General features: G+C 36.1%; 1 protein-coding gene and 1 long non-coding RNA gene across 2 annotated transcripts; one reads left to right on the top strand and one right to left on the bottom strand.

Annotated features, from left to right (window-relative positions):
• The first annotated feature begins 5,351 nt into the window (after positions 1 to 5,351).
• LOC126825665 (sodium- and chloride-dependent glycine transporter 1) lies at positions 5,352 to 26,344 on the top strand. Its single transcript, XM_050555415.1, has 13 exons — positions 5,352 to 5,631; positions 11,157 to 11,328; positions 14,578 to 14,709; positions 15,052 to 15,234; positions 15,648 to 15,714; positions 15,967 to 16,099; positions 18,131 to 18,265; positions 18,740 to 18,968; positions 19,327 to 19,439; positions 20,114 to 20,251; positions 20,752 to 20,952; positions 21,881 to 22,042; positions 22,373 to 26,344. Exons 1-13 carry the CDS (start codon positions 5,491 to 5,493, stop codon positions 22,628 to 22,630), a joined length of 2,064 nt encoding a protein of 687 aa, XP_050411372.1. The 5' UTR covers positions 5,352 to 5,490; the 3' UTR covers positions 22,631 to 26,344.
• On the bottom strand, positions 15,051 to 23,467 carry LOC126825700 (uncharacterized). Its single transcript, XR_007682132.1, has 3 exons — positions 23,385 to 23,467; positions 15,807 to 15,867; positions 15,051 to 15,169 (listed from the first exon to the last, which is right to left on the bottom strand). It is a non-coding gene; the product is annotated as an uncharacterized LOC126825700 (long non-coding RNA).
• Positions 26,345 to 26,366: the final 22 nt, after the last annotated feature.

The following is a 26,366-nucleotide window of genomic DNA, read 5'->3' as shown; positions in this document are numbered from 1 at the left end:
TCCGGAAGTCATGTAAGATCATCTTTTACTAAACTAACAATGTAAAACTTGCCTATTACGCAACTGTCATTTTCTCAGTGACAACCATTCTTAAATATTTGTCCCCCGCCTTTCGAAGAAAGCAGGGGACTATTAAAATGGGTTCGTCCGTCTGTCTGTCTGTCCGTCCGTCCTTCTGTCCGTCACACTTTTTGGGACACAATAACTCTCTTTCTTATTGACCTAGAATGTTCAAACTTGGTGAAGGTGTTTATTAGGTCAATGCCTTGATGGAGTGTGAAGATAAGCATTTTCTGCTTAGGGTAAGCAAAGATAAGCAATTTGATTGGTTAATGCTTTGGGACACGATAACTTTAGTTCCAATTAAGTAAGAGTGATGAAACTCGGTGTATAGTTTCATTACATCAATACCTTGACTAAGTTCGATGATGAGCATTTTCTGCTCAGGGTAAGCAGAGCGATAAGCAATTTGATTGGCCGAGACTTTGGAACACAATAACCCTCCTTCTAATTAAGCTTGGATGTTCAGACTTGGTGTAGGGGTTTATGAGGTCAATGCCTTGATGGAGTGCGAAGATCAGCATTTTCTGCTGTGGGTAAGCAGAGATAAGCAATTTGATTGGTTGATGCTTTGGAACACGATAACTTTAGTTCTAATTAAGTGAGAGTGATGAAACTTGGTGTATAGTTTCATTACATCAATACCTTGACTAAGTTCGATGATGAGAATTTTCTGCTTAGACTAACGAGCAATAAACATTTTGATTGGTCAAGACTTTGGAACATAACAACTCTTCTTCTAATTGAGGTAGAATGTTTAAACTTGATGTAGATGTTGACTTGACTGAGTTCAATGATTAACATATCGAGCTAAAGCTAAGCAGAGATAAGCAATTTCCTGCTTTGGGACAAGATAACTTTGATTCTATCTGAAAGAGAGTGATGAAACTTAGTGTATAGTTGATAATCAGTTTGATTGCTGGATACTTTGGAAAAAAAAATAGATGTGCGATTAATTAATGTGTCATCTATTTATTTGGGGATTTCGGCGGGGGACATCAGCCTCACTGTTGGCTTGTTTATTAATATTTTCTATATTGTATTTGTACTGGTTTATTGTTTAATATTATATTATTACCTCTTTTTCTTTGTGAATGGAGGGCCTGGCAAGGACAGCTGTCTAGTCGTTCAGATGGGATGAAAAACCGAGGACCCGTATATACATTGACGTGCACATAAAAGATCCCTTGGCAGTTGGAATTCGATATAAGAGTAGGCCATAGTGCCACTGCCCGGACAAAATGTACCCCATAGCACACTGTATGGCGTATGCCCGTCTTCATTAGCCCAATAGAGCAGAACAGTAGGACGTTAAACCCATTTCATTTTCTTTTTCTTTGTCAATAAATGTATTATTAGTTCTTTGTACTATTTTTGATTGTTAATAAACCAAAGTATTTTCCTTAAAATAACTTGTATGAACGACTAATTTTTACAGCCCTTCATTTATCATATTATTTGACTTCCCTTTGATTGACAGTTTTTTTTTTAAAAAAGACACTCCCTTTTGCTGACACTGTTTACATTTATTAATGACATTGCACAATCCTATTTTGTTTTTTAAAATTTTCATAGACCTTTGAAAAAATATGTAGCGTAATGTCATACCCTTTCATTTTAAACTGTTTCGGTAATCAGTGACGCCAGGTCTGTATATGACAAAGGTAATTAATTTAAATCAATTATTTTTTGTGAAGTATTCTATAGTCAATGACAAAGTTATGTTTCGCATTATACGTAATGAATTTGAAATAATTTACTTTTATAAACCAATCTAAAGCCCCTTTGTCGGGCTGTATGACAAAGCTATATTTCGCTTTATTTAGAATAATTGACTATTCGCTTTATAATGTAATTATTTTGAAATAATTAACTTAAATAACACATTGTAAAGTCACTGGTCGGATCTGTATGATAAAGCTATGTTTCGCTTCATGTGTAATTAATTTAAAATAATTAACTTTTCGCTTTATATGTGATTAATTTAAAATAATTTACTTAGATATCAGATAAATCAGTCTAAAGCCGTCTGCCCTCAATAATACGTAAACGTAGGAAACCAAATCAATCTCGATCGATGTACAATCACGTTAAGCTGCAGCACAAAAGCCAGTTGGAAAACTTCCAGGCATTATTAGTAAATAATTCTAATTCGTCATGGAATATTACTAGAAAATACTATCGAATATTCTCGAACATCAAGCTCGTTTTTTATCAATGAAAGTCATTCACATATAGTCTCGAATGTCATGCCTAACATTTATAAATTCATTCACCATTCGTCACTCCAAACAAATAAAATTTGTTCAAAGGCAACGAGGCCCTTGAAAATAATTATGTAAATGAAATTAGTATCTTTAAAAACAACATATTGTTCAACATCAAATAAAGCTCATATGAATCCGCTTGAATTTTCATAGAAAATTTATCTGGGTTAACCTGGATAAACAAGGCTTGAATTTTCATAGAAAATTTATCTGGGTTAACCTGGATAAACAAGGCTTGTTTATATTTTATCATCCAATCATAAATCACCAAATATCAATGACGTAGACATGACTATATTAGTGGTGCATACATTCCGTGTATTTCAGAATACAAGACCCGCGCTGTATAGAACACATCTAACAGCGACAAATACTTATTTACATTTTTACAATTAATAAGTTAAAACCTAAATCACATTTTATTTGGAAACAAATTAAGTTTTAATCAAATAGACCGAAAATGGGAGAACCCAAGATACCGATTGATGTTCTGAATAACTATGAAGTGGTGAGCGTTGAACAGGTCACTGAACCAATGTTAACGGACTATGTGGAAAAATACGGAAGAGAAATCAGCTACAATCATAAATTAAACCCGATGGTAAGATTGTTTATCTTTTTCTTTATTTATTTATTTTTGACTGTTTACAAACAAAGTGACTCATTTAAATAATATGTGCTTCATGGACAGCAGTGCGCCGATAATTTTTAGTGCGCGAGCTTCAATTTCATCATCACTATAATCATGTGGTTTGTGTTCAGTTCTAATGAATTTTTAATTTTCCAGGAATGAAATGAAAATGGGCGACACTTAACGACACTAAACGACCATAAATTCACTTGGTTGATGGCGTTAGAATAAGGTAAGTTTGCTTTTCTGTTATGGATAACTTGCTTTGAAAGGAAGAACAGCAAACTGAAATACAGCCAGTCTGGAAGAATTGTATTTTAGAAACGTATAAATCTGCCCTCAAACCACTTTGTTGCTTCTTCTTGAGCAATTGCACTGAACGCCTCCCCATTAGTACGCCATTGTTGTTAGAGTCTTTGAGAGCCGGTAGAAAAGGTGGAACGCAAGTCTAGTGAAACCCGATATAATTGTATAGCAGGTTAGTGAAACCCGTGATAGATGCATCGCACATCTAATGACCACGTCTTAGCTGCTTCGCCGGTCTAGTGACACCCTTCATAACTGCATCCCCGGTCTAATGAAACCCGTCATAGCTGCATAGCAGGTCTAGTGAAACCCGTCATAGCTGCTACGCAGATCTAATCGATCAGTATTATTGACCTAATTTAATAAACTATTTGCAAGCTGTCACAGTATACGTTATAGTCTTACAATTAATAATTAATTTCAAGTATTATAATACGAAATTACTGTACCTGACCACATGTGGGTTTGTGTATAAACATCAACTCATCGTCCGTTATTTACATCATGTGAAGAAACCAGGATGATAACCCCCAGCCCTATATTTACAGTGGGGTCACGGTGGCTAAGTGAGTAAGACGCTGGCTCGCTAACCTGGAGATCGTGTGTTCAATCTCTGCATCGGCCGAGAAAGTTCATCGGGACGGAGGGCCTGACAAGGACAGCTGTCTAGTCGTTCGGATGGGATGAAAAACCGAGGACCCGTATATACATTGACGTGCACATAAAAGATCCCTTGTCAGTTGGAATTCGATATAAGAGTAGGCCATAGTGCCACTGCCCGGACAAAATGTACCCCATAGCACACTGTATGGCGTATGCCCGTCTTCATTAGCCCAATAGAGCAGAACAGTAGGACGTTAAACCCATTTCATTTTCTTTTTCTTTGTCAATAAATGTATTATTAGTTCTTTGTACTATTTTTGATTGTTAATAAACCAAAGTATTTTCCTTAAAATAACTTGTATGAACGACTAATTATAACAGCCCTTCATTTATCATATTATTTGACTTCCCTTTGATTGACAGTTTTTTTTTTTAAAAAGACACTCCCTTTTGCTGACATTGTTTACATTTATTAATGACAATGCACAATACTATTTTTTTTTTTAAATTTTCATAGACCTTTGAAAAAATATGTAGCGTAATGTCATACCCTTTCATTTTAAACTGTTTCGGTAATCAGTGACGCCAGGTCTGTATATGACAAAGGTAATTAATTTAAATCAATTATTTTTTGTGAAGTATTCTATAGTCAATGACAAAGTTATGTTTCGCATTATACGTAATGAATTTGAAATAATTTACTTTTATAAACCAATCTAAAGCCCCTTTGTCGGCCTGTATGACAAAGCTATATTTCGCTTTATTTAGAATAATTGACTGTTCGCTTTATAATGTAATTATTTTGAAATAATTAACTTAAATAACACATTGTAAAGTCACTGGTCGGATCTGTATGATAAAGCTATGTTTCGCTTCATGTGTAATTAATTTAAAATAATTAACTTTTCGCTTTATATGTGATTAATTTAAAATAATTTACTTAGATATCAGATAAATCAGTCTAAAGCCGTCTGCCCTCAATAATACGTAAACGTAGGAAACCAAATCAATCTCGATCGATGTACAATCACGTTAAGCTACAGCACCAAAGCCAGTTGGAAAACTTCCAGGCATTATTAGTAAATAAACAAGTGATTCGTCATGGAATATTACTAGAAAATACTATCGAATATTCTCGAACATCAAGCTCGTTTTTTATCAATGAAAGTCATTCACATATAGTCTCGAATGTCATGCCTAACATTTATAAATTCATTCACCATTCGTCACTCCAAACAAATAAAATTTGTTCAAAGGCAACGAGGCCCTTGAAAATAATTATGTAGATGAAATTAGTATCTTTAAAAACAACATATTGTTCAACATCAAATAAAGCTCATATGAATCCGGTTGAATTTTCATAGAAAATTTATCTGGGTTAACCTGGATAAACAAGGCTTGTTTATATTTTATCATCCAATCATAAATCACCAAATATCAATGACGTAGACATGACTATATTAGTGGTGTACACGTTCCGTGTATTTCAGAATACAAGACCCGCGCTGTATAGAACACATCTAACAGCGACAAATACTTATTTACATTTTTACAATTAATAAGTTAAAACCTAAATCACATTTTATTTGGAAACAAATTAAGTTTTAATCAAATAGACCGAAAATGGGAGAACCCAAGATACCGATTGATGTTCTGAATAACTATGAAGTGGTGAGCGTTGAACAGGTCACTGAACCAATGTTAACGGACTATGTGGAAAAATACGGAAGAGAAATCAGCTACAATCATAAATTAAACCCGATGGTAAGATTGTTTATCTTTTTCTTTATTTATTTATTTTTGACTGTTTACAAACAAAGTGACTCATTTAAATAATATGTGCTTCATGGACAGCAGTGCGCCGATAATTTTTAGTGCGCGAGCTTCAATTTCATCATCACTATTATCACGTGGTTTGTGTTCAGTTCTAATGAATTTTTAATTTTCCAGGAATGAAATGAAAGTGGGCGACACTAAACGACCATAAATTAATTTTCCAGGAATGGAATGAAAGTGGGCGACCTATGATACGATAATGATATGATTTGTTACATTGTATTTTTAGTTAGATCAAAATATATGTTTGTTTCCTAACCCACCGTCCGTCATTCGCTGAAACCTGGTTTACTTATTTTATAACTAAAAATACAAATGTTTTAATTTTTGTTTTACATGTAATTAACTTGAATAGAAATGCAGCCAATGGAGCGGAAAATCATGAGTGAGGAGTGGGTTGGGTTGGGGTCGGGGGTACAAAACACATTTATTCGTTCGCTAGGCAATTAACAACCGCATGTTAGAAAAATCGCGGAAAGGGGAAATATAGAAGTGTGTACGTTATACAAATTAAATATACAATAGGTCTATATACGTCGTTATACTTAGAGGATTGCCATTGATGAATTGTCTATTTTTTCTCCTCTTAAAAATCTAAATCTATTTTTGAAGGCTCTGTAATTACTACTATACTGCTTCAAGCGCCCATTGTAAAATAGATAAAACTACTACTACGGCCTCGAGGCTATTTTCTGAATTGATCTTCAGTCAGAGGTAATACAGCCGATGCGTGGACAGTCTCCAATCTTAACGGTCGGGCATTTAATTTTTACATTTCATTAATGGCAATATGGTTACCAGATGTGTGGTATTATTGAAAGGCTAAATTTAAACAAATTAACGGAAATTTATCTTTAATTTTTGGCGAAACGTCATTTCATTTTTGAATATACTCGCACATTTATTGGTTGCGGTGACATTTTGTTTTCTATTTTCACACAACAACCGGATTAGACCGAATAAATCCACGGAAGTTGAATATTTACACAAACAGCTCGTTGAAATTTGTTTAACAGGTTTTGGCGCGTTTTTCTTTTGAGGAAATGTTTACAGATTGACATTACGTAATCGTCGATATAAACTGAAAGATATATTTAAAATACTGCCAATATGAAACTTGGAACATCTGCAAATTGAAAACTCAGCACCATTTTGGTACGGCAGTAACCTAATTGCACACCTTGGAACACATGAAAAATTGGCGGCACACCTAGCTAAATATATATGAAAAATATACACATAGACACATAGAATGACTCAAACTAAATGAAGAAAAACACAGCCATGAACTTACTTTATTGCAGTGTTTTGAATTTCGTCAGTCAAATAGCTGGCTTCTTAAGAGAGATATTATCTTAAGTGTGCCTTTTAAAATTTTACTGGTTGAGAATCGCTGTGTTAAACAGTGACTATATAGGCCATATCATAGATCAATTGTGTCCTATCAATGAATCAACTGTCCCTGGATTTAAAGCTTCCGTGTGCTTGGAGGACCTGTGTTTCGCTAGGGTTAGGATTAGGGTATTGTAAACTGACTATATAACAATAGCCCCGTGTGAGCCTTTTAAGTCCCCATGATGGAGGCTGCAGTTTACCCCCTTATAATAGACCAATTTATTTCGTTATTATTATTACAATCTAGGCAGTAATAAATATTGGATCGTGTGCTGTTTACTATGTGAATTGCAACCGAAGGCTTATTGACATTCTCACATAACCTGCAGCGTCACCTATAAGATATGGGTAGCCATACATTTTTTGACGGGCCTCTTTTTAATCGGATCTAAACCAATTCGAGAGATTATACACCTTTCATATTTTGATTTTTCGTTCTTGATTGAATATTAAACAATCAATCGGAGTATAATCGGTAAAGAAAAATACAAACGGCGACCAGCAACATAAACAAACTTAATAACCATACAGTGGGAGTAAAGTGACTGTAAATCAAAAAACGTAAACAAACTCAACCAATCGATTGAGTGGGCGACCCGAGTCTAAGGTCACCTTCAAACAGTTCAACCGCCAGACGTAAATAATTGGTCTCAGTCAATAATTATATCGTCTGCTAGAGCCTGGTTTCCCGCCACTTTTATTTCACGATTCCATCTGTATTCAGAACACGCAATGGACATATAAAACTCAATACTTTTTCATCACAGGAATCTATGTTGGAATAACGATATGTCTCGCTATAACAAAGATATTGTTGTCATCGAATATAGGCCTATTATATTGTCCGTTCTATTGATCGAGTAGCCTACATGATGGAATAACAATTTGGTCACAACAGGTGCATATCTACAAATCTAATGAGTTCCAGTTTCAGAGGTGTGGTCTTATAGGCGAAATTTAATTCCCTGTTGATCTGTTCGATCTTGCGTGTAGAATCCGATAAGAAATCTTATTTTCACCAGATTGTTTTTACCACGAACCGGTGGGAGAAATCAGTCCGGTTTGTGCCGGTATTTACCTGAGTATTTGTTTTTTTTTTTTTTGTATACCACGCGATACAAAACAGGCTAATTTTACCGACCAACCCTATTGACAAACAATCTAGCTAGCTGTCAATAAAACAGGTTGGCTTTTTGTTTACATGCAGATCTGATAAACATTAGGATTTTCTGTAACAATGATCGAAGCTAAATAAATTGAAAACCAAGACTCCAAAAATAAACTAATCACCTTCTGCTCATCTATTTCTACTTAAGGTTATTACGTTCCAGACCTCGCGCTTGATGACGCAAGTCTTGTTGTCATGGGTGATGCACTATATATCGTTACTAGGGTTAAACTAGGCTGGAAAGATTCAGTTCCAACCAGTTTAGCTATTATCGATCGCGTATTATCAATAACTCTCGCTTCTCTCTGATAGGTCACGTGATATTTACAACTAGAACTTAACGACGGTGGGATTAAATACGATGATAATATCCTTGGCACTATTTCCTCAGTCCCAAAGACTTCTGTCTAAGATTTTAAATCAGTTTCCATGATGAAACATTCCACTAGGAGTTGAAAACTTTCAGTTCTTTAAACTAGATCTTTACACCACACACGTTGATTAAAAAATGAAAGAGAGAACCAAATCTGTGCGAGACTATTTCCAATCTAGGTCACCAAGACTTCCGGTGGTACATGTGAAGCCTACTAACAGCCTACTTGCCTTTGACCGATCGAAAACCTTTTTTTATATTGATTCAGTAGTTAACTTCGAGATATTTCTTAGAATAAACAGCGAATAGTAGGCCGTGATTTATTAATAGGTTATCTCTTAATTTTTTTGCTCAAATTAATTGAAGTGATGAAGACAATCTCTAAAATTACCGGCCAAGTCTTAAGTGCATATCTGGGCCTACATACACCTATCTAGAAATCAAAATGTTAGAAAATGTCAACTCTACCGTTTTCAACCTTTAACAAATATTTTGAATTATGTAAGAGGGTCACGTTGTATTTTGAAACACCACAGACGATCACGACAAATGGATTACATTCTGACGTCATCGATTTAGTTGTCTTTAAAAAGTTAATATGGCCTCCCACACAGAATTTGTGTAAAACTAGTTTTTTTGTGATATCAAGTTGTTCAAGCAGACACTAACATCGCCATTGGCCTTTCAGGATACTAATCGATACGAATAAAGCGATTGATTTAAGCGAAGTTCTAAAATAACTCACGAAGCTAAAATAGAATCTATTATTTTGATGTGATTACTTGAGATTTACTTAGCAGCCGTCAAAGGAATTTAAGCACGGCCATGTTTCATTCTATTAGATGAATAAAGGTTAGATTTCCTCCTTGGATATGAAAAAAATATATTCCAAGGCACCATGTAAACATTGGCGTGCACGTTAAACAACCCTTGACAGTTGGAATTCGATATAAGAGTAGGTTATATAGTGCCGCTGTCCGGCCAAAGTTACCCAATAACACACTGTATGGCGCCTTCATTAGCCCAGTCGGTGCCGAAAAGTAGGACGTTAAATCCTTTCATTTCAGTTCAGTTCAGATACATAAATGAGAGATTTTAATCTACATCTTATTGTAGTAGTGTATATTGTCATATAATTTGCATACGTATTAAAATTTAATTAATAAGATCTAAATTGCGTATGCAAATTATATATAAAAATATACACTACTACATTATTGCTTGCAATGTCCGTGTGTTGTTTGTCTTGTCCGCGGGTTTGTCTTATTAGTTGCTATTTGTCTGTGGTGCGGTTCTCCCGCACTTGTTATTAGTGACAAACAATGCCTCCGCTTTTATTTGATAACAAAACCACGCCTTCATTAGCTCAGCCAGTCGGTGCACAAAAGTAGGATGTTAAACCCCATTTCAGTTCGATTACTAAACTCACTTGCGTCTCAGTATTTAGAAAAATGCATTTGATCAGTCAACAATATATAATACGCTGTCCTTATCTATAATTCCACCATTCTTTTATATCTTTTAAACGCACATAATTTATATATCTTGTAATTGTCAGGGATATCAAGTTAAATAAAGCTATTTCACACTTTCAATCAACTATCCAAGGCTAAATGAAAATCCACGGGAGACATCAGTGTGCTTTTTGAAGATTTAGCCGGTTAATTTTATGTTGGTTTAAAATGGGGGAATAAATGATTAGTCAGACGTCGAGAGCTGAAACAATTCAAGCTCACGTTTCCTCTTTTAACCGATCAGTTCATCATCTAATCAATCGGATTACCTCGAGCTTCCACGGCACTAATGACGTCATTGGTATCGATCACGAAAAGAATGCTGGAATGTTTCCAAAGCTCTCCACGAGCAGACATTCTATTAAAATGAATATCCTATTACTAAATAAGGCATTGTTTAACAACAAAAAGCGATGACGTCATAATGAAATAAAGAAAAGTCAATTGACAGCAAGTTCTATTATTATGAACCATAGTAATACACTGAACGAAATAGAATACCTTTATTTGGGACTAATCTTGAATTTATGTGTGGGCTTGTTTAAACAGTAGACCAGTCATCCTGAAGCCAGTCATTAGAAATACGGCTAAATCTAACTAAGGACTTGAAGAGCCCATGCAAACCCATCTGTTTCAGGGCCCATGCAATAAACCGTCTCTCACAGGGCCCAGACTAACCCTTCTGTGTCGGGCCAATGCAAATTTTCTGTCTATTGGCCCATGCAAATCTGTTTTATTCGATGTTAGGACTATCAATTTTGCACCTACACTCCGACCTTTAAAAAAAACCTCAGGGGGGGGGGGGGGGCTATTAAAATGGGATTGCTTGTCTATCTCTCCCAGGACCATAACTAGCTCAAAGCAACGAGGGGGACCCCTGCGCCCCCCTAGTTACGGGCCTGGTCTCATCATATATTTAGAAACAGAATTATAACATCGCCAATTCAGAGACCTCTGTTGAAATCCGCCATTTTAATTTTGTATATTTTTTCTATATCTGTAGATACAAGTAGAAGATACTGATGAATATAATAGTAATGATTCTACTCTTAGCCAAGAAGAGGAGCGGGCCAACTGGGGAGGCAAGATGGAGTTCCTTCTCACCTGTATTGGATATGCTGTTGGCCTGGGCAACGTCTGGCGGTTTCCCTACCTGTGTTATAAAAATGGCGGAGGTGCGTTGTATTCTTAGTATTAGTAATTTACAAAAATTAAACCAAGTCCAGCCTTTGCTTGGAGTTCAAGCATTCTATACTGTGGCACTCTACAAAGCCCCCAATTTCTCAAAAACAACGTTTAAAAACTCTAATTCTTAAATGAGTACGCTTGTCCAACTTCGTGGGTTTCTTCCCACTGCTAAAGACCCCTACGCGCGAGCGAATTATTGAAATAAAATTGAACCATATATTAGTCCCGAAATGACCTAGATAGAATTTTCAAACGAAGACGAGGTTATTTTACTATTTGTCTATATACGGGTAAACTTCTTTGGGACACCATACTACCATATATGGTGGTCATGACGACCATATACGTTTCTCACAAATTCCCAGAATTCATTCAAATAAACTGCTCAAAACATGAATCAACACGTCTGTAGTATAGAACGTGTTGGATTTCAACATAAGAATAATAAACAATAACCTCATTCAAAAATCAAAACAATACATGCACTTCGTCACAATGACTACGTATCTCGCAAATTCCACAACGTCATTCAAATCAAAATGTCAAAAGACATGAATCAACAGATTTGAAATAAAGCGATTGGATATTAACATAAGGACAATGACTGTTAGCCCCCATTCAAAAACCAGACGTTAGACACGAGGAATGATTTAAATAAAGAAAATGCATATTGATAAAGAGTACTGAAACTGAATATTGATATAGGGTAGTGAAGCCCTTCTTTGTAATGTAGGCTATATATAGATAATAATCTCATTCAAAAATCAAAGGCATATTATGAATAATAATATACAGTAGATAAAGGCTTTGGTTATTCGGTCACAGCTCCTGATTTTCCCACATGACTTTGTGTATATTGCTACCACTCCCTCGGGATGATTTGCTTTTTTATTATTAGACATGATGTATTTGTACATATATCCTTGTTGGTTGTTATTGTTATTATCTAGTAATCGTTATTAAATATCGGTGATACGACAAAATGCACAGAATTAGGTCGATTTAGTTTGATTGGATGACGGACGAACGTCCTGGTACTGCAGTATTTAGACGGAAGTTAGGCTTATCTTGGTTATTGAGTGTGCCATGATCAAGAGTCGGTGTTTTATCTCGTATTTACGATTACATATTTTTAAAGGGACAATGAAGGAAAATGAAACGAAATGAAATGGATTTTAAGGTCCTACTTTTCTGCACCAACCGGGTTAATTAAGTGGCAAAGAAGGGAGTTTCAGGGTATATTTGTCGCTGCAAATGATATACTGGACCATTGTTGATGTAGTAAAGTTAGACGCCAACCCCCCATTTTGTCCCCTTAAGTAACGGTCTAGGCCTGACAAATCGTGATTAATGGCGGACATCCTGGTCTGACTTCCACCAATGATAGCATGTAATAAATGATTACTTTCCCCATACTTGTAAGTTAAACACATCGATATCAGTAACTAACTACCATAATTGACGAATAATTATTTCCCTATTGGATTTTTTCTCTCAAAAACACAACAAAACAAAACAATAATTGTTTCCTCTTCCATTCATTCTACGTAAAGAGAATTCCCCGTGATATTCCTTTTAAAAAAATCATCCTTATTTTTGTGTTATTCGCTTGTTCCGTTTTCAGTTATTGTATAAAGTTAAAAGTACATCTCAAAATTTATGATTTGGGAAATCTTTGCTTTCCTCGTAGGGGTTGGATGGCCGAATGGTTAGCACGTGCGCGCTGTATCATAAGGCCTGTCATTGAGTCAACTGGCGTGGTTTCAAATCCCCGGTTGTACGTGACCAGGAGTAGGGTCGCCTGTCGAACTCGTGGGTTTTCTCCGGGTCCTCCGGTTTCCTCCCATTGCTAGAGATCTCTACATGATTTCCATAACAGCGTAAAATGAATTTAGCGATCCTTTACGAACGACTCAGACCAGATATTTGGGTTATTTTGACGCTTAATTTCTATTGTTTCACCCATTTTAAACAACGGATGGGGCTCCTTCTCTAAACCAACAGATAGATACCCCGTGAAGTGGGACCTCTCCTTTAAACTGTGAGGCCACTCCTTGAAACAACAGACCTGCTGTGAACTACAGAACCGCTTCTTAAAACAGACACCCTGTAAATTATAGGACCTTATCTTTAATGTGAAGATCATTAATTTTAGATAATACCGTATTTATGTTACTAACTGCATCAGATAATACCATATTTAGGTTAATAACTGTAACATCTGCAGGTCTTTAATTACTTATTTTAATATTACAATATCAAGCAGTGCGTGGAACGAATATTTAAGACATTAATCAGGTTTCCGCATAATTTATCCTAGTATATCATTAACTGTATTAAATGGTGGGTATCATGCAATTAACATGTTGTGCTTACTTCTATATTCATTGAGTCAATTGGCATGGTTTCGATCCACCGGTTGTACGTGGCAAGGAGTAGGGTCGCCTGTCTAACCTCGTGGGTTTTCTCCGGGTCCTCCAGTTTCCTCTCACGGCTAAAGACCCCTACGCGCCACCCCGTTACATAACAAAAAAAGAACTCCGATAGTAAATTAAACTGTTATTATTCGTTTCATTTAGAATATAGACATATATACATTATATTCTGACATTAATCCGGATTTAAAGCTTTTTAAGTTAGCAGATGTTGAATTAATCTTATATATTAATTTTATGAATAAGTCGACATAAAGAAATGATTATCTTTATCTCCATTAATACTAGGGTATTGCGTAAATTAAAACAGGATTCATAGAGTTCTGACATTAATCCGAATTGATTAAAAAATGATTTCATCGTGTTTTTAGGATTTACTGATTTCCTATAAAATTATCTTCAGTTACGTATATAAATGAAAAAAATGGGGATTAGCGTCCTACTGTTCTGCACCAACCGGGATTATGAAAATGGGGGAGGTCAACACTGAAAATGAGTCGAATAACAAAATGTTATGTCAAATTCAAATGCACTTACCAGTACTAATGAACCGAATCAACGTTTCAAGAAAATCCTATAACATCAATGTTAAAGTTCCCCTTTAACAACAACGTTGAAAGCCCCTCTATTACGCCAATGTTAAAGTTCCCCTATAACAACAACGTTAACGCCCCCCTATAACAACGACGTTACCCCCCCCCCCCCATTGCGTCAATGTTAAAGCCCCCCCCCCCACCATAACATCAGTGTTAAAACTTGCGTATAACATCATTATTATAGTATTCCTATGTTTATTTGCAGGTGCCTTTTTGATACCATATATCATCATGTTAGCTGTTGTTGGATTACCCTTGTTTTTCATGGAACTAGCTTTCGGCCAATATGCTAGTTTAGGACCAATTGCTATATGGTCCATCAACCCTATGTTTAAAGGTACGTACCAAGTTTACCATTCTGGTCACAGCGTAAACCATTCAGAACAGGCGCAATAACACTATATAGAATTTACATCGTGATCGGTTGCCATAGCTTAAGAACTTTTATGGGTAATATAGTTTTTATAATAAGATTAAATGAGCCATGCCGTATTCAAGATCTCAGAGTTTATGATGGTGCCGATACTCGAAGTTTCGATTGAAATATTATTATATGTTTTATTAGTAATATATGTGCAAACATAAGAAATATATATATTCGAATAGTCAATGCAAAATTCTAGAAACTGGATAAATTATAAAAAGTTGAATCAATAGTTTATTTATTTATTTATTGCAGGTTTGGGGTATGGAATGGTTATAGCTTCATGGTTGATTAGTTTATATTATAACGTCATCATTGCTCACACGCTATTCTATCTCGCATCCTCCTTCACGAGTGAGCTCCCTTGGATCACCTGTAACAATACATGGAACACAGATAATTGTTTACCGTATGAATTTACATTAACTGATGAAGAACGTAAGAACATATTTCAATCTCTCTATATAAATAGATATATTTGTGCCTGTCGTTCAAGGTTGGCGGCTCGAGCCAGAGTGTGACATAGGCCTGGTGTCGTTGCACTTCCACTTCCGGACTCGGGTTGTATTAGCACTTCCGGTTTCGGAGTTATACCACTTCAGGTTTCATGATATTCCCTTTTCAATATCTGGATTTTAACTATTATAGCGAGAACTGTCAGCTTTTTCTCTAAATCTTAAATAATGCATCTTTAACTATATTTTGTCACTGATTGAATTTTAATTTAATGGAACAAATTCAATGATTTAATACTATTTTATTAGAAACATTTTCAGATCAATGCAGTGTAATTTGCTAAACCTGTATGAAACTAGTTGTAATAATTAATTCACGATCTATTCTATTTGTAGGTGTGAACTACACTGCTGCACATGCTCACAACGGTACCATGAACACGCCCAGTGAGGAATATTACAAGTAAGTATTCTAAACAGTTAAACACAGCATGCTTACTCTTTCTAGAACACCTGATACCACCTTGCGTTTAAAAGACACTTTGCATGGCTTACCTAGAAATTTTCGTTGTGCTTTTGTGTTGTTTGCCGCAGAAGTTGACTGGTACCTGCAATACTGAAAGCGAAAAAAGACTAATCGTTTGGAAGGAACGAAAAACATAGCATAACGAAAAATGTTTCATTATTATTATTATTATTATCATTATTATTATAGGTACTATGTACTAGAACAAAGTGAGCATATCAATGAATTTGGTTCAGTGAGTTGGAAATTAGCACTGTGTCTATTAGCGTCCTGGGTAATCGTGGGTATATGTTTGTTACGAGGTATCCAGTCTCTTGGAAAGGTAAGTAACTATTGCCTGTTATGACATATCTACTTCAATATGACAAACGTTTATTAATATATCAAGTTAACAAACAATCAGAACTCGTGAGTATGGAAAACCATCATGGCAAGCACATGGATTGCACGGATACATGTTGCCGGTGCCCAGTTATTTTGCTCCCTGAACAAGTCCAGGATAGAGTAGGGAATATAATGTAGACTATCTTAAATCTATTATACGAAGCTGTTGCCACCATAGGTCCATAGGCTAATGTACGCCGGGGAGGTCTGCGCTCTTGGCGGCAACCTAATTGATTACATGATATACTATTCAAAAAAAGGAGGGGATATTTGATTTTTAAGTGTTATTAAAGTCACCTAATGAAACTGACGAAGAAACAAATGACAAAATGAAATGAAGTTCACATTCATCGATTTATTCCAAATGATCGTTAGACTAAGTAAGGACAGACTGACCATTATAAGGGTAAAATGATACCCGGGGTCAAACAGCAAAGTTACCACAGCATCACAACCAAGTCAGTAACGGGTAAATCCTCCTCTGTTTGCCAAACAAGCATTGATCCGACGTGGCATACTCCTAATGAGACGTCTAAGGTAATTTTGGTCCAGATTGTCCCATTCCTGTTGCAACGCAGCAGCAAGTTCTTGGACATTGGCAGGACGTTGTTGACGTTGACGTAACCTCTGTCCAAGCATGTCCCAGACATGCTCGATGGGGGAGAGGTCGGGACTCAGTGCTGGCCAAGGTAATGTGGTGATGTTCTGTTGTTGGAGGTAACCTGTAACGATCCTGGCCCTGTGACATCTTGCGTTGTCATCCTGGAAGATGAAACGGCGGCCATGACGTCGTGCGAACGGCACAACATGGACTGCCAAGATGTTGTCCCGGTAGTACTGGCCTGTAACACGCCCTGCAACAACATGTAAAGCCGTTCTTCCAGCAACAGTGATGCCTCCCCACACCATAACAGAACCACCCCCAAATCGATCATGTCTGATGACGTTAACGTCTTGGAAGCGCTCGTTTCGACGACGCCACACCCTCCTACGTCTGTCCAAAAAATCAACAGTGAACCTTGACTCATCTGAAAACATCACATTGCTCCAGCGTCGATTATCCCAGTGTTGACGATCCCTACACCCACGACGTCTTGCCTGAATGTGATGATCTCTCAAACAAGGGATCACGCGAGGACGTCGGGCGCGAAGGTGACCCCTATGCAGTCGATTCCGAATCGTCTGGCAACTCACTCTCACACCAGTGTCTGTTTGAAGACGAGCGCTGATCTGATTTGCTGTGATGACACGATTTCTCAAGGCCAAGGTACGGATAAATCGATCCTGGGCTTGAGTTGTCGCCCTTGGTCGACCTGAGCGTGGTCTGTCCTGTACAGATTGTGTATCACGGTATCTGGACCATAGCCTGCTTATGACAGACTGAGAAACATTCATCGTCCGCGCCACAACCGCCTGTGTTGTGCCGATCTGTAGCATGCCAAGGGCACGTAACCTTTCATTTTGGGTAAGCCGACGCATATCAAAATTTGTTTTCTGGTCACTAAAACAATTAAACTGATGTTTCCACCCTGGAATTCAATGCCACAATGACTGTAACATTCAAAGTCAGAGTCGTGCAAATCTTGGGTTGGACCCCCATGATGATCCCAAGCATCACCTGCATTCCATGCGGTAGCTATTGGTGCGTTTGGGCGTCACATGTAACTGGAAATGTTTCTTCTGTTAGGTTCTGTAGTGACTTTTTTCGTAGTCATTTGCATATTTTAGTATTATGCCCCCAAAATCAAATATCCCCTACTTTTTTTGAATAGTATACCTTTGTTGAGAATATTCAGATTGTGACGAATAGAGCCACAGGGGATTTGAGCAGATTCCTCAGAAACTGATTCATAAGGAACCGGAATGAGGTTTCGGTGGGTTTCTATTTGGTCAAACACACTAACATGGTTACCAAACGACAGCAATTTTTTTAAAAAAAAATAATTTATTCACGTTATTTTTTTTCCAGGTTGTGTATTTTACTGCTATTTTCCCCTATGTCATGTTAACTATTTTAATGATCCGTGGTGTAACTTTGGACGGTGCTGTAGATGGTATTATCTATTATCTGAAACCAGACTTCAGTCGACTCAGTGATCCACGAGTAAGTTTCCGTAATTCTTTAAATTATGATTCTTATTGGACCTAAACGTCTTTGATTTTATATCCAAAATGATATGTTGAATTCCGATATGAAATCAAATGGGGTTTTACGTCCGAAATTCCTGTATCAACCGGAATGACGACGGGTGTTATGCAGTATGAGGCGTTGGCGCCAAGTCATCTTAACGCCCGCTTCCACCGATGGTGATATCGCAGACACGTTGTCTAATTGTATTATGCTTAGCGCACGCGTAGGGGTCTTTCCTGTGGGAGGAAACCAGAGTACCTGGAGTAAACCCACGAGGCTTAGAAGGCGTCCCTATCTCCAAGCCACATACGCTCACACCAGGGATCGAAATAACGCTCGCAAGTCAGAGGTGACCGACCAATTAGGGCTTGAAACGCGACACTCTAGACCAGCTGCCCATCCCAACCTCCTATTTCTTCAAATCAGTAGAACTTGTTTATTTTGTAGGTATGGAGTGATGCAGCTACCCAGATATTTTACTCCTTGAGTGCCTGTAGTGGTGGTTTAATAGCGATGTCATCTTATAACAAGTTCAACAATAACTGTCTCAAGGACTCACTCATCGTCGCCGTCATCAATTGTGCTACCAGCATCTTCGCTGGTTTTGTCATCTTCTCTATCCTTGGTTTTATGGCACACGAGAAAGGTGTTGAAGTTTCTAAAGTTGCTGCAGGTGGTAAGTAACTATAACATTAAAGTCCCGATCTGTCATTTGCATTTTCCGCTAAAATATCAAATTTCTCACTTTTTATTCCAAGCTAAAATGTACTCAGATTGACTATTTAACATTTAATTGAATCAAAGCCACGAGATTAAATACAGTTGATATTTGTGGTTTGTTTTCTCTATAATATATTATCAATTTGATGCATTGTATATGTCTATTAATAGCAGTGCAGGAGGACCGCACTACACACAAACAAAACTATTTGTATTGTGTTTATCCTACTTTCATTTTCTTCCTATAGGACTTGGTTTAGCCTTTAATTATTGACTAGTGTTGTGCTTGTCTTACTTTCATTTTCTTTCCACAGGACCTGGTTTGGCCTTTATTGTCTACCCAGAAGCTATAGCAAGGATGCCTGTTTCGCCGTTATGGGCCGTTTTCTTCTTTTTAATGATGGCCACGTTAGGATTTGGATCGCAGGTAGGTCACATCTTGTTTTAAATATAGACCAACTAATAAACAAAAAATAAAATCGTGGATCATGAACGACAGTCAAACGAACGTTAGTAGATGGGGAGTTTAGGAGTGTGAGGAGGGGGCAACTGGGGCAGGGGGAGTTGTCCTATTTCATGTTATTTTAAACTGATTCAAACTCTGTCGATTTCATTTGTTCTTTAACGATCATTTTTATCAAAAGGTTCCCCAAGGGTGTGGTTCCCAAGGGTGTGGCTACATTATTTGACCCCCAAAGCTTACTCAACTGTATTGTGGGGAGTGAGTGTCAAAACCAACTATGTTGTTATCGTCTTCAGTGGAGCTGTTCCATAACGGAAGAAATTATGGACCCCCCCCCCCCCCCACGTTCCCCCAATTCAATAGGAACTTAATTCTTAAGTTATGATTCTACCTGGGATATTACCAGCACATTAGTTGTTGGCCCTAGACAGCTCTAGTCTTTGTAGTGGACCCAAGAATCTTACGTGATGATAAACTACAGTCCTTCCGGGATTAAGAGGTCCCGGATCTTTTGTGGTTTTATTGTAGATCCGCCCCTGAATGTGGATGAGAGTGTTCCAATAATCCGTAGAAGATAATCAAGTTAAAAATAAATCAATTCGTCATTCTATATAATTTTATTTGATTATTTATTTCAGTTTTCTATAGTTGAATGTGTATTAAGTGCTTTGACTGACGAGTTCCCCAGATATCTGAGAACCAGAAAGGGATCATACACATTCCGTATTGCTATCATGGCCTCCTCGTTTTTATTGGGTCTCCCTATGGTCTGTAAGGTGAGTACTTATTTTACTATATGTTCCGTGTTGAACCAGAACAGTCATTAGTTTACTAATACCTTTTAACAAACCTTGTTATAAATTAATATTTTCATTCGGACCCTTCTGCTTAATGGGTTTATTAAACAATCTTGATAAAATACCTATTTTCCAAGTCGACTTCTACATTTTAGACAGCTAAAAGTTTCGTTTCTGTTCTTGATTTCCCAGTCTTGTTTCCATTTGTAAGCACGCTAAAGATCCCCAAATTCAGACGTAGCACGCTGTCAGAACCAAATGTCTTTCGTAGCACATTGATTGCCATTTCTAAGCACGCTAAAGATCCCCGAATTAAGCCGTAGCACGCTGTCAGAACAAAATATCCATCAACTGCATGCCATTTGCCAGGTCGGTGGGGAGAGGCAAGACGTTATTTTCATTGTTTTGATCATGTTCTGTACCCGTGTATCGTCACTATATTGAAAATGAATTAATAATTATATTTTATTTTATTCTAGGGTGGAATATATTTGTTAAATTTGGTAGATTATAGTGTTGGAGGTTTTCCACTACTCGTTGTCGGCTTCCTGGAACTCGTCGTTTTAAATTGGATCTATGGTTACGATAAATTCTCAGAAAACATAGAAATGATGATTGGGTCTAAACCATCGATTTATTGGCATATATGTTGGAAATACGTCTCACCCATCACTGTCTTTGTAAGTATAATATACAGATTATATTTTTTTTATTACGCGTGTCGATTAAAGGGAGGTAACTCGGACAATGTTACTAGGACTTCGACCAGCAATACTGTACTCTAGTATTTTGTTTGAACTTTCCGACGATCTTAATCATTATAAGCGATAAAGAATCCACCATCTGATAAAACTGGTCTACAGACCGTGACGTAGGTGCCCCCCCCCTCTATTTATCCGCATCTTTCTGCCACAACATTGTGACTATTCACCAAAACATAGAAATAAATGTATGTAAATACAAAACGATATCTTTAAATCTAGGCCGACAAGTTAGGAAAAATTGCCACACGATAGGGGGGAAAGCAGAATTACTGTAATTAAACTACATTATGCAAGAGCTAAATCTGTCTATTTCAGGTCTTTCTTTAGGCCTGAAATTTTATCTAAATTATTAATTAGACATTAATTAACTAGCCCCCCGCCCCTATTTTAATTATAAAACCGATATTAAACATGAATTATGCAAGAGCTAAGTCTTTAGGCCTGAAATTGTTAATTAATTAACTTATCCAGACCATAATTAACTCTCGGTGTCATCGCTAGCCTGCGATATTTACTGGATTACATCCGATTTGCTGCTCAACTTTCATTCATGAATTAATCATGAAATTATCGTAAGACTTTAGTAATGATGATCGAGGCTAGGCCCAAAATTCAATAGCTACATACTCAGTTCAGGGTGGATCTATTTGACTGAAATTTTCAACAAATTCCCTTTACATTATCTAGTTTTTAACTATTATAGTGAGAACTACCAGCTTTTTATCTAATCTCCCATAATGTATCGTTAATAGTCGAACTACATTCACGTGGTAATAAGCCATATTCTGGGGTTGTATAAATTTGACGGTTTGCTTTAGGTACATGTATTGTATTCTTTTTACAGGTAACCATTTTGTGTAATATCATCTTGTACAAAGAACCCACATTTGATGATGCACCCTATCCAGCCTGGGGTATTGTTCTCGGTTGGTTGATCTCTTCATTCCCTATTGTAGTTATACCAGCTTGGGCTCTGTATAAATACTGTTCAGATGGCGGATTACAGGTAAGCTTACCGTGGTTACATTGTATGTCAACTGACTCAACTCCTCCAAAATGAATTGCAATATTAATAAACGACATATTCTCTTCAATACACCACTCGCCACAACCCGACAACAACAAAAATAGCCCCACCCCTCCAAACAAAGCAACAACCAAAAATGTCCATCTTTTCTTATGGCACAGAAAACCAAAACACAGACCAGTGGATGTAAAAGACCCCCTTTTAAACGTTTTATTAAGAATTTGGCCCAGTGAAGGAACAAAAACAGTTTTCCGGTTTATTTTTCAAAATTCTTATAATTTATTTATATTATTTATTTTTTCATTTCAGTTATTGAAAGTAAGAATGCGACCTACTGATGATTGGGGACCAATGTCTCAACGTAATAACGTAAATATAGAACTTCCGGTTTACAATAAGAAACCGGAAGTCTCGCATGCAGGGTTCTCACATCTGATCAGCAGTACCTCGACAGTTAACACAGTCGACACACCACTCGGTTCAACCATGTCCGTAGCTGTCTTAAATAATCCGAAATCAACCAACATGTTAAATCTTTACAAAGACGCCCCCGGTAACAAAGTTTAATACAGAAATCCATTTAAACGTACTATTTGTTAATGAGAATTCCGGGAATCTTGGATTTTGATATGGCCTCCCAACGATCATCCCTATTGAGGAGTTGTTTTATGTTTTCGAGCAATGTCCATGAACGGAAATGGAAGACCCTCCCCGGTGACTTTAAACTAAATGTCATTTCATGTCTCCGGTGGTGACATTTTCACGTTGTTATTTAACTGTTGTTATTAGCTGGATATCACGTGGGTTGGAAAATGCCGAAGAATACACAATCCTGTCGCCATTAGTATCATCAAACGGTTAAATACTCGGTTGTCAATCCAGCCCTAAATGCGTTTGTTCATATCTGTTAACTTTAGCCGAAGATGCATATTGGCAACTATCTTCTAGAATTAAGGTTGTGTTTTCCACAAGACCAGAAATAGAAGTTAATTTGATGTCCGATCCCCATGCTTCATTAATGAACCTCATGCAAATATCGATCAAAACTATCTGCCCATATATGGACATATCTAGTCTAGCCAGTGACGACATATACACGTCACATTATCACTGCCGAAAGTTTTACAAGGGGCATTTACTGGTTATCTTGTGTTTCCAAAATTTGAGTTCTCAGGAAAAATGAAGAATACGATTAATGAAGCTATTTAAAACATATTTAAATATTATTATATTGTTTACATTCAAAAGTAACTGTGATAGGGTGATTATATTGTACTCGACCAATCAAAATGCAAATAACATCATTTATCGTATTACTTACTTTGATTTACGTGGACTCGATTAACAAGTGATTTAATTTGAATAAGGATACAACATACTAAATATGCTATTTTTCTTTCACATTTAAATAGGCATTATCACTTTCACCTACAAAATAAATTTGTATAAAATCTTGTTAAAATTAATTTCCAATAATGTGTCATTGTTATGAATTGTTCAAACAATGATTTACATTCGACCATAAAATGTCTATATGGCAGCAAGAGATTAACAGATCAGTCTAAATATTTGTTTGTGATATTTGTACCGGGGACTGGATCCCAAGCCTACCTGCCTTGTTCATCATGATGTTCGTCTTGGGGGCGACTCCCAATTAATTCAAGTACGATCGACATGATGCTTGTTCCTTGGACAATTGCGCATTGATTCCAAGATGGCTGTGATGACTTCATTCTCGGTTCCTGGTCCATAGGACATTCGTACATGTACTTGTTTTTTTTTTCGGTTAGCAAAGAAAGTGATAGTTCCTCTTTAAGAACTGTAAATATATACTGAAGTCCAAAAGAAAGTATACACACTAAAAATATGACTAAGTTTTGTTAAATCAAAAAAATGTGATAAAACTACACTGAACACGTCTCGTGCGTCCAAACTCAATATTTCTAAGCAAATAAACGGCAAAACAAATGGACATTGTACCCAAATACCGCATACAATGGAAAAACGACTTTGTTAGAAACAGGACGAAATGAACAGTGTATACTTTCTTTTGGACTTCAGTATATGTATGTACATACATATGTATATGTATGTATGTTATAGTTCCCCTATAAGACATGTAAATGTATATATATATATATATGTTATAGACAATATCAATGCAATATGTAATTGTGATATTATGTACATTTCATTGTAAAAAAATTCATTTATTTCAAGTAATTCTACATGTCCAAGATGGACGCCCAAAATTGTCATCATAAGAATCACAAAAATAAATTGAAAAATGGCAACAAATTTATCACACAATACTTTAAACTGGCTATTAGATAGTGTATATTACATACAATGAGTTTTATTTAAAATAAATTTGATGTGAATGTTATGTTCTAAACATATTAAATTGTACATACCTTCATTACATATTTCCAATTGGTTCAGAAGTATTGTTAAATGTTAGCAAATTCGTTTCGTTTTTTTGTTTAAAAAACCTCCAGTAATTTTTACTGTGTATAAATTGTAAAATAAACGGTACTTGTGGGTTGTGTAAAATGAATTTATGCACATGATGTAATATATCTGTCCAGATGATCATGACTACAGATCAAACAACTCCGGCAGTGTCTGGGTAATGTGGATCATATGTCTGTTTGTGATCTATTCATATTACACAGTTTGTATGAAATATTACACATGACAGTTTGTGTGAAATATTTATATTACTTTTTATGATATATTTATATTGCACATGACAGTATGTAATTTGTAAAAGACATATGGTCGAATCTGTTACCAGAGTAGTTGGGGAGGACTTTTCATGAGACCTTTTCCTGATGCATGCATTTTCCATTCGGAAATGACGTCTCGAACCTGTCTAATCTCCTCCCCAACCGGCCTCAAAATAGACAATACCAAGATATTTATTAGGCATCTGGTTCGTAGCACTGTATATAAACATAAGTTCACGTCACAGTGTTTAGAACACAACGTTGTATGTAAACAAATTCACGTCATAGTGTTTAGAACACGGCGTTGTATGTAAACAAATTCACGTTAAAATACGACGTTGTATGTGAACAAATTCACGTTACAATACGACGTTGTATGTAAACAAATTAACGTTACAATATGACGTATGTCAACAAATTCACGTTACAATACGACGTTGTATGTAAACAAATTCACGTTACAATATGACATTGTATATGAACAAATTCACGTTACAATACGACGTTGTATGTAAACAAATTCACGTTAAAATACGACGTTGTATGTAAACAAATTCACGTTACAATACGACGTTGTATATGAACAAATTCACGTTACAATACGACGTTGTATGTGAACAAATTCACGCTACAATACGACGTTGTATGTAAACAAATTCACGTAACAATATGACGTTGTATGTAAACAAGTTCACGTTACAATATGACGTTGTATATGAACAAATTCACTCCAGAAGTGTGTTTAGAATGTAAATAGTATCAAGGATCAAATTTAAAATGAAATTTTTTATATCTTAGATTGTATATAATATATATAAACGTGTGTATAGAACCTTATGACGTAGTCGTGTATATAGAATTTGTTAAGTTGTAAATAAATGCGTTATACTTGATAGAAACATAGCCCAGAACATTTATTACACGCAATATGGTAATTATATTTTTTAAATGAGTTGTTAATTTGTGCTGCGAAAATAAGGTGCTTTGACCATACTAGTAAACGGATGCCAGTTGAAATTTCATCATTGACATTTTAAAATTTGCAATTCAAAAATCAAGTTTGAAAAATAATTGTAATGAATGTGTTCGAATGAATGGTTGTATGTATTCGGAAACTAGATACAAAATCTAAACCTTATTTAGTGAGAGTGTTGTTTACGATAACTCCTGGCATAGAAGTGGACTTAATCCATATTCAATGAAAAATTGGTTCGCGGTAACATCCTTTATGGAAGCTGGCGTAAGTCATATTCAATGATATGCGATTACCTCCTTTTTGGAAGTGGACGTAAACTTTCATGGGTCTGTCAATGGGGTTGTATCTTGATCAAGCATGTAACTTCAGTCTTTGACTAATTTTAAAAAATAAAGACCAATTTATAAATGTGTGGTATTTTGAAATAGATTGTACTGAATGTGTTTTGATTGACAATTTGTAATTTAGAACCTATTTTTGTTATGGAATAAATTTGAATTTTATTGTTAAACTAAATCTAGAAAGATGTGTGGACTGGTTACATATTATTATAGAAATAAATCACGTTTTATAAAATATTGTTTTGTGTCTTATATTT

This window comes from Patella vulgata, chromosome 6 (genome assembly GCF_932274485.2).
Source record: "Patella vulgata chromosome 6, xgPatVulg1.2, whole genome shotgun sequence".
NCBI lineage: Eukaryota > Metazoa > Mollusca > Gastropoda > Patellidae > Patella > Patella vulgata.
Note: the sequence above shows the minus strand (reverse complement) of the source record. Positions and strands in the feature narration are given on the sequence as shown.

What these genes read in the sequence shown, in the direction of transcription:
- LOC126825665 (XM_050555415.1), top strand. Translation starts at nt 5,491, where the DNA reads ATGGGAGAACCCAAGATACCGATTGATGTTCTGAATAACTATGAAGTG. An exon ending in ATCATAAATTAAACCCGATG is followed by an intron (nt 5,632 to 11,156) that starts GTAAGATTGTTT and finishes CTATATCTGTAG; the next exon opens with ATACAAGTAGAAGATACTGA. An exon ending in CATCAACCCTATGTTTAAAG is followed by an intron (nt 14,710 to 15,051) that starts GTACGTACCAAG and finishes TATTTATTGCAG; the next exon opens with GTTTGGGGTATGGAATGGTT.